This window comes from Belonocnema kinseyi, chromosome 4 (genome assembly GCF_010883055.1).
Source record: "Belonocnema kinseyi isolate 2016_QV_RU_SX_M_011 chromosome 4, B_treatae_v1, whole genome shotgun sequence".
NCBI classification, from domain to species: Eukaryota; Metazoa; Arthropoda; class Insecta; order Hymenoptera; family Cynipidae; genus Belonocnema; species Belonocnema kinseyi.
In genome coordinates this window covers 122543423-122553063 of record NC_046660.1, presented here as the reverse complement: position 1 = coordinate 122553063, position 9641 = coordinate 122543423, and the positions used below count along the sequence as shown (strand labels likewise).

At 30.4% G+C, this 9641-nt stretch overlaps 2 protein-coding genes across 4 annotated transcripts in view; both read left to right on the top strand.

Moving 5' to 3' along the window:
- LOC117172181 (protein C12orf4 homolog) overlaps nt 1–3028 on the top strand; it is a 134154-nt gene extending 131126 nt beyond the window's left edge. The window contains exons 9-10 of one of the 2 annotated variants that reach the window (XM_033360013.1): nt 2587–2712; nt 2816–3028. In XM_033360013.1, coding sequence (XP_033215904.1) covers nt 2587–2712; nt 2816–2929 — 240 coding nt within the window. In that variant the 3' untranslated portion in view covers nt 2930–3028. The remainder of the gene's footprint in view (nt 1–2586; nt 2713–2815) is intronic. The other variant, XM_033360015.1, reaches the window with a different exon arrangement.
- LOC117172183 (leucine-rich repeat neuronal protein 2-like) overlaps nt 2848–9641 on the top strand; it is a 121991-nt gene continuing 115197 nt past the window's right edge. The window contains exon 1 of one of the 2 annotated variants that reach the window (XM_033360017.1): nt 2848–2950. In XM_033360017.1, coding sequence (XP_033215908.1) covers nt 2930–2950 — 21 coding nt within the window. In that variant the 5' untranslated portion in view covers nt 2848–2929. Of the gene's footprint in view, nt 2951–4199; nt 4459–9641 lie in introns of those variants that run through there. The other variant, XM_033360016.1, reaches the window with a different exon arrangement.

Genomic DNA, 9641 nt, shown 5'->3' with positions numbered 1-9641 from the left:
GGAAACAAAAGTAGAGAATTTGACAACATGAAAAATAGTAGGCGGGAAATGGTATATGATGCAGACGGAATACTAGAGGCTTTCAGAGGCTATTTTAGGAGAAAATTCGGAGATGAAGCTATAGAACAACACAACTGCGATGTTGAACACGATGCGATGGAAAACTCAATTGAAAAATTCTGTGTCACTGAGGTTAGGGATATAATTAAGAACTTGAAAAACGGTAAGGCTGCCGGGTCAGACGGTATTAACGCTGAAATGCTTAAACACGGTGGCGCGTGCATACCACATATACTGTGCGAATTGATAAATTTATGTTTCGAGATGGGAGACGTCCCAGACGATTGGAAAAAAGCGATTATCGTACCAATATACAAGAGAAAGGGAGGTAAAAGCGACTGCAATAATTACAGAGGGATTAGCTTTTTAAGCACCGTAAGTAAAATGTATTCAAAAATACTTATTCTTAGGGTAATGAAAATAACAGAAACAAAGATTTGGGAAGTACAAAGTGGGTTTATGCCAGGAAGGCCATGTACGGATCAAATATTTAGCTGAAGGCAAATAACAGAAAAAAGTTTGAGAGTAGGAAAAAAAGTTTTCTGTGCATTTGCTGACCTAGAAAAAGCTTTTGACAGGGTAGATCGAAGTAAACTGTGGGAAGTCCTGAAAGAGTATGAAGTCAATGGATGGCTCCTAAAAGCTATAAAAACAATTTATACAGGTAGCAAAGCGTGTGTACGAGTGAATGGGAAACTGAGTGACTGTTTCGATATTATTCAACGAGTTAGACAAGGATGCGTTATGTTTTCATGGTTATTTATATTATTTATGGACAAGTGTTTAAGAATGGCTCTCTTCGACGAAGAGTGTGTGGATCTCGAAACAATAAGGGTACGTGGGTTAGCGTTCGCAGATGATAAGGTTGTTATCGCAGAGTCTATCGAAGACCTACAAAGAATGTTGAATAAACTAGATGCAAGCATGAAGAGCATGGGCCTCAAAATTAACGCCAATAAAACAAAACCTATGGTTTTCGAAGGAAAGAGTGAGAAAACACTATGCAATATTTTATTAAATGATGAGAGAATTGAACAAGTTAATAAGTTCGTATACCTTGGTAGCTTATTTACTAGGGACGGGAAGATAGATGAGGAATTAGATAGACGAATAAACGAAGGTAAGAAGGTTATTAGTAGAGCAGGTCCCCTTATCAGAGGTAAAAATATATCAATTAAAGCTAAAATGGCAATACAAAATTCTATATTTATACCGACTGTACTGTACGGTAGCGAGACATGTACTTATCAAGAAAAAGATAACAATACAAATAACGCAATTGACATGGGATTCATGCGCATAATATACGGGAAAACTCTGATGGACGAAGTAAGTGACGAGATAATTCTAAAAGAATGTGGTGCAGAAGAGACGCTAGTAGACACATGGGAAAGAAATCTGTTAAGATGGTTCGGAAATGTTGAGAGAATGCCAAATGAATAACTAACGAAACAAGTGTATCAAGGTGAAGTAAATGGCAACGTACCCAGAGGTAGACCGCGGAAAGAATGGACAAAATTTGTGAATGAGACCCTAGTTAGAAGAGACATAAGATGTCACAGAAACACGAGAGCCTGCATGAAAAAATGCATGGACATAAGAGAAGCTACAGAAGTATGCCAGGACTGGAAAGTATGGCGGCAAATAGTTAATAAAAAGAGTGTCAGTAGAGTAAATGACGCCTGAAACAAAAGACCTTGGCCACTGATGGACCCAAGTGGGGAACCTTACATAACGACTTCGTGAGGTTCTTCGCTTGGGGTGATTGCTAGAGAGATTGATCAGCAACCTGGGTCGGAGCAGTGTAGCGGAACGAACGTGTTATTTACTTAAATATAACGAGAATTATGGATCAATCTGAAAATTCTCTATCCTTTCCACACATTACTTCTTTCCCCTACCGAGTGAGTCACGCCTATCCCGAATGGGAAATGGCTTAATGGTATAATAATAATAATAATAATAATAATAAATATTTAAAGGGGTCATTTACAAAATACGTGATACATATTTCAGGAACTTTAGACCCCCGTCTCCCCTTCGTGACACTTTTTCTATTGGTCTTAACATGGAGAATGATACTTCGGCAGACCACCACCATTTCCCCCTAAACGTATCACGTATTTTGTGAATGACCCCATAATATCAATCCAGGTCAAACTAATGCTCTAACCTCTGGAAGCATTGTGAGGTAAAAATACCTTTTATTCTAAGTTTCACAGATCTTTGAAATTAAGAACATCACTAATTGTCACAGTGATAACTTGTCCTTCTGTAAGTGGTAACGAAAAATATTATTTATGAAAATAAATTGACAAATTTCGGACTGGACGAAGACTAAAATGTAACATCCTGTTTTAACCCTATTTACCTCTAGTGCAATATTCATATATCCTCTACATTACTGTAGGAAAATATGAAAGTAGCTTTCCAAAAGTAGTATAACTTACACACTTAAGAATTGTGAACTATTTAAATTATTGGAATTTCATACACAAGCTAAGTTTGTGTGGATTTTTTTCGTAGGATATGACAGTCGCATGGTGCACAAAAAGAGCAGAATTAGTCTTTAAATGCGTAAAAGGATTTATGATAGAAATGGCTTCATGGGGAGGAGCTGAACTAAAGAATTTGCAATTTCTAGTACCTAAGGTAAAATACTTTATTAAGAAAAACTAAAATGGTTTACAAGAAAGACACCAATAATTTTTTAATGAAAATATAGTTTCATTAATGTAATTTCATTTGCCTTCAGGGAATGTCAGATGATGTATTTGGTACTTTGGCTACTATGCTTCCCAGTATATTTCGTGTATCGAATCCTCTGGTTTTCAAGGCAACAAGTACTCCACAAACACCGAAAAAGTAAATGGAAAGTTTTGAATTTATCGTAAGTCATTAAAATACAATGTTGCATATTATGTACTACCTTTTATAGAACTCACAATAAAATTTTAAACACATAAAAGATACAATTTCAGAATGAATAAACGTTCGTCTTTTAATGTGTTTTCTATTATTATTCGCACTCATAATTGATTTAAAAGTAACAGTAATCAATTTCCTTGTCAACTTTTGCATAAATGTTGTACTCCATTTGATAAGCGTACATTATCTGTGTCTTAGCCTGTTTCGCAATAACGCGAAACTAGACGCGCGTCAAGTTCTGTTATTATTTATAAGTAATTTTAAGTGATTAATTGAAGTGGTCTGATTAGAATAAAACATATTGCTTTAAAATTAAAACTATGTTTCAAATAAGTAAGATAAATCAGTTAATTAATTGACTTTAATGGTTTGATAATTAGGCTACTGATTAATAATTTTAATGCTGTTACGTGACAGAAACATTAGACACTGCAAGTGATTATACTTATCAAAATTGATTTGCTCGAAGCCAAAAGGTTTCAAGTATCATAACTCAAATGGAATTATTTCTGCTGTAAGATAACAAAGACATACCGAATAGTTCTTAGCGATGAAAATTTGAAATTTACTCATTATAAGTAAAACAATAAAAAGGAGCAGTGCAGTAGTGAGTTTAACAAACATTGAAATAATTAATTACAGAATAACTTTTTAAACAAATAGGTATTCTAGGAGCAATAGAGAAGTTTTTAGGAAATATTGAAGTATGGATTCGGGTGAATATTGCAAGTTTTCGATGCAAACCGTTAAAAGGTTAAATGTTTATGTTAAGCCGGAATTTATTTTGCATTCCGAACAAAGTTCCAGGCATCCTAGGAGCAAGAAGGAATTTTTTAGATGTAACCTGTACGTGATGCCAATGTATCATGTATAAATGAATTTTTTTCATAACTTTGCATGCAATTTTTTATGTTCCCTTGTCAATTCACTGAATAAACTCATGCGTCCTAAGGAAGTCTTTCGTTCTTCAGTGATAACTAATAATTTTTTTAGCCGTGTTTCACCGCAAAATAAACGCGGTCATTTTTCTCCGCTAATTATAGTAAATCATTTCGCAAACACGCCGGCAGCCAATGACCTGACATCTGTATTGTTAAAATACATTAATTGAAAAAATACGTATATACAATCGGAGTAGTGATTAGCTTCGAAAAACAATTAAAATTGCCACTGTGACCACAGCATGGATCTCAAGGGAAATAATCTGAATTTATCTAAGAGTGTGGTGCGTTAGCTTCGCAATTCTGAACTTATGACCTGTCTGTCGATGAATTCTTTGCCATTCTGTGGATTGTTGAGTGGCAAGCTTAGTTCAATCTAGTTGAACTCTGGTCTGAATCAAGTAAATTAGGTACGCCTATCTAATTTCTATTCTAAGATAATACGATGCAATTTTCGATATGGATCTATATTGCTTTAATTATCACTCTTTTCATTATAATGTCGGCAGAATCATGGAAATCGGATAAAGTGAGTAGCTAGTCCTCTTACGTAAGTTAATAGATCATACAATTATAAAGCAGGTGTACAAAATTATTTTTAATTTGAATATGTTGTATAACTAAATCTAAATAAATTCTTAATTTAATTTTACGGAAAATTTAACTTATTAAAAGTTGAGTTAGTGTAATAGAAAATGATGATAATATTATAATTTTACGATATTAAAATACTAAAGATTAATTTCATTTCGAAGGTAGCTATCTCTAAGCAATTTCTTTATTACTCTCTAAATATGATATAGTAAGTATTAGCTGATTCAAATAATGAAAATTCGTTCATTAAATCATATCGATGTGATCGATAAATTGTAAAAACATTACTAATTGAACATTAGATTCTAATTATTTGCTTCATAATTTATTATTGGAGGAATTTATGTTTCAATCAAATGTATTAGTAACAAACTAATTTATGCATTTTTAACGAATCCATGGTCTAAGTCATACTGAAGAAACTAGTAAACGACGTGGCACTATTAGGATTAGTCAAATGTAACTAATTCAGATGTACAAAGTATGAAGTTGCAACAATGTAGTACTAATGTATGTTTTAATCAATAATTAATTCAATAAAATAGCTCATGATTCATAGGTGATAACCCTAATTATACAAAATGTATGGTCAGAAGTCTTTATTTTATATTTTGTAAGAAAAAAATGACGGAAATGTAGGCGCATTTTGAATTTAATTTAAAAGAATATATATAGTATTAATCAAAACGTCATCAACAACATACTGAAAGTGTGCTTTTTGTTTTCATTAAAATTACATACGACTTATGCAGAATTTACACTACTTGAATCGGTGCCAATTGTTTTAGTAAAACTTTCTACTAATTCAATTACTAGATTTGACTATGCATTAGTAGAAAATTATGGTCACTTCTCACAAGCGTTCTGCGATGTGCGAAGTAGGATGGTTCTTATTTATGCTTGGTGGGATTTTTTTTAAATTTCTCTGCGCTCACCCGCCCCCTCTGAGTTTTTTTGAATGACCAAAAATTATCTCAAAATTGGAGAGAAATCGGTTAATATTTAAAACTCGCGCAAATAAAATGAAGTTCCCAATTGATTTAACATGGGAAAAGGTCAGCTTTTTTTAACTCTAATATTTAAACGCGGCAATGATACGTTACAAACAATTCCTTATTTCAGTATATTATTCAGAATCCACCAGCGAATAAGAAATAATCATAAATGTGGAGGGTGAAAAATGTAAGCCAACAATATAGGTCCCTAAAGAAACTCTCATAAGTAACAAGTTAGAAATTTATGTACTATTCTGTCTTAAATTTTGTTGTCAGTGATTGCAATAAATTAATTACCGTGAAACCCTTCTATAGCGCCGATTTTGGGGCTGACGGGTCGGAAATAACTCATTATAGCCCGCTCCGCTTTTGTTTGTCCACGCTTGAGTGCTCGTCTGAGTGACAACCGCAGATCCCGCGCACCCCGTGTTCCCCGCACTACCTGTTACACCTACCTGCGGTGCGGCGTCAATTCTCGGAAGAGCTATAGAAGGGAGGGCTATTGAAGAGTTTCGCTGAACTTTGAGCAATTTAAGATTTGTTTAGATAATATACATGTTTGTTCATGTATATAGTTTACTTAGAGAAAGCACGAAAAACATTTAATCTCACAACATTTGTGAAGGACTACACTTCGCGCTCGGATATTTATTCTTTGCATTTGGAATGCTTGAAAAAAACTTTATCAAAAAGATCTCTTTTAGATGGCAGTATTTATATGCGTCTTCATATTCTGAATTGTCTACTAAATTAAGTATAATCAAAGATTAAGTTTCGCAAAGCTCTGTAGGATTTGAGGTACACATTCTCATCGTGACACTCGCGCTGCGCGGTCGATTTTCGGCAAACATTTGTAAACAGGTTTTGTTGGATTTTTTTTCTTTTGACTTTCTTCGTTTTTCCACACATTTTTTTTCAACGTTATTTTTCACGAATAAAACAAAAAGTACGCATCCTATCAAGAAGTGATTCTTAACGAAGCTGTAGATTTTTTTTGGGATAACCATTTTTGTTAATTCATCTTTTTTCGTATCCTACATAGTTTGTCCACAAAATGGAATTTTTATTTTCCATTATTTTTTGTGCAATCAAAATTGGAATTTTCGATTTTTGAAGAAAATCCAAAAATTCGTTATGATAATTTTGTAGGGCTTTCAAAAAGAAATATTTTTCTTATCTTGACTTTTTTCATATCGTGCGTTTTTCGGCTTCAAATTTTGATTTTCGGTTGATTAAAAAAATTTTGAAAACGATATAACTCTGAGAATGTTCTTTTTATCGAAAAAAGTGATAAGGATAAATTGTTTCTTCTTTTTAATACTATAAATATCCGTACATAGAATGATAAAATTCAGAAAAAGTGGTCTCAAAAATTTTAAAAATGCGCTCACTTTTTGAATTTTTATCAAAAATGGCTGGTTCACGAACTCGTCTTTCTTTTTAGGACCTAAAAGAAGTGTGCCAAAGATGAATTTGATTTGTTCTTTTTTTCGAGAGTTATCGTGTTTACTGACGGATGGCCGGACAGACAGACAGACGCCATCGTGAAAATCTGATTATCGGATTCAGGGGGTCTCGAAACGTGGAGATCCGTTGAAAAAGTCTGAGAGCAAGTCGCGCGCCCTAGGCGCGCTCAAACTTGCAAGCCGCGCGTACAAATTTAAGAAGCCTAAAAGTTTGTAAGTTGAAAAAATTCGAAATTTTAAATTGTATATATTAAAAGTATCTGTATTTGAAAATTCATTTCATAAAATTTATAAAATTGTTTATAAAATTACGTACTTTTTTTTACTTTTTAAGGTTCAAATTTTACAAGCACTCAATTTTGATGGACTAAAAATTTGAAATGTTTGCATTTTCAAAGTTCATAATTTGAATAAAGAATTTTAAAGCTTAGTAAATGTGAACAATTCTTTCAGTAAAACAAACAATAAAATTATTCATTTAAAAATATTAATACTTTTCAAAGGATTTTTGTCAAAAATCTGGGTTGTTCGGAAAGTAGTTTCTCTCAAATTTTTGAAATCCTTCAAAATCTTTTGAAATACCTAGAACTTTTTTTGAAGATTTCTAAAGTACTTCGAAATTTTGTTTAATAACCCTCCCAACATTTTGTTTAATTCATTGAAATTACTGTAAATTAAAAAAATGAACTAAAAATTCCTTGACATCTTATAAAAAATCATCAAATATTTAAAAACTTTTAAAATCTTTTGAAATCTCTTGAAATTTTTTGAAGCTTCAGATTGAAATTTAGAAAAGAGAAAATTTTCAAAACGTTAAATATTGAAATGATTGTGAATTAGAGTTGTGAAAATGGGATTAATAAAAATTCTAAGCTTTCGAAATTAAAGTTTCAAAAATGTTCAACTATCCAATAAGAGTAATTTTCAAATCGATGGGATTCATGTCTTCAAATTTTTAATAGTAAACTCGGAAGTTTATTTATTAAAAATTAATAATCTCAAATAAATTTATAGCGTTAAAAATTGAAATGTATGTTTTTTAATTGGATAATCTATAAATGAAATTATTTAAGACTGAAATTTAAAAAACAGAAAAATCTCAGAATATTAAGAATTTAACTGTTTGTAGATTGGTTAAACTATTAAATTGCAGTTTTTATAGAAATTAATCGAGTTAAAGTTTAAATATTTCTGAATCAATTTTTGTATATAATTATGAAATTATATATCTTTTTTTGAAAAACACAATTTAAAATTTGAAACGCCTTCAATTTATTTATGATTACTAATTTTCTGTAAATAAACTTCCAAGTTTACAATTTAAATTTTATAGACTTAAATCCCATATAGTTGAAAATTATTTATATTTCATAGTTGAAAGTTTTTGACTATTTAGTTTCGAAAGCTTAGAATTTTTATTGATCTCATTTTCAAAACTCTGATCTACAAGAGATTTCAAAAGATTTCCAAGGGTTTTAAATATTTGAGAATGTTTTAAAAGATTTGAAATATTCTAGGCTATTTTTGAAATTTCAAGTAATTTTCAAGAGCTTTAAAAAATTCCAAGAAATATCAAAAGATTTTTAGGAATTTTAAATATGTCAAAATATTTTGGACGTATTCCAGTATTTAAGAGTATTTTAAAATGTTACAAGGAATTTTCAGTTGATTAAGGTAATTTAATATGAGATTTTGAAAGATTTAATATATTTTAGGATATTTTAATAGATTCCAAAGAATTTTGCATTGATTTCAATAATGTAGTATGAGATTATAAAAGATTTGTAATATTTTAGTGTATTTTTAAATTTCAAGGAATTTTCAAAAGCTTTAAAAATTTTCAAGAGATTTCAAAAGATTTTAAAGGATTTTAAGTATTGGAGGATGTTTAAGAAGATGTTAATGAATTTTCATTTCATTTTTATAATTTAAAGGAATTTTAAAGATTTTAAAAAATGTTATCAGAGTTATTTAAAATAATTCCAAAGTACTTTAGAAATCTTTAAAAGGTGTCAAGGTGTTTCGAAAAAATTTGAAGGTTTAGAAATATTTGAGAGTATTTTAAAAGCTTCGAAGGAATTTTCAATTGATTGCAGTAATATAATATGAGATTTCAAAGAATTTGATATATCTTAGGATATTTTAATAGATTCCAAAGAATTTTCTAATTATTTCAATAATTTAGTACAAAATTTTAAGGAATTTTAAATATTTTAGGATATTTTAAAAATTGCAATTAATTTTTAAGAGCTTTGAAAAATTTCAAGAGATTTTAAAGGATTTTTAACATTTTATAGAATGTTTTAAAACATTCCAACGAATTTTCAATTAATTTTAATAATTTAAAGCAATTCCAAAGAATCTTAACTATTTTCGATTTTTCTGGTTGAAAGTCGAACTACTTTCTTGAGATTTTTTTTGATGATTTACCAATTTAGTTAAAGTAGTATACAATTCAGCTTTTTGGATGAAGATTTAACTTTTTGTTTGAAAATGTAACCATTATGTTGAAAAATTTTTTTAAAATTTTCTCTAATCTATGTATTTTATTCAGTTTATTTTTTGCAGAAAACTAATTGTTTGAGTTGAAATTTTAACTATTTCTATTAAAAGTTAGTCAGCTAGTAATTAATATTAATATAATATTTTATAATTAT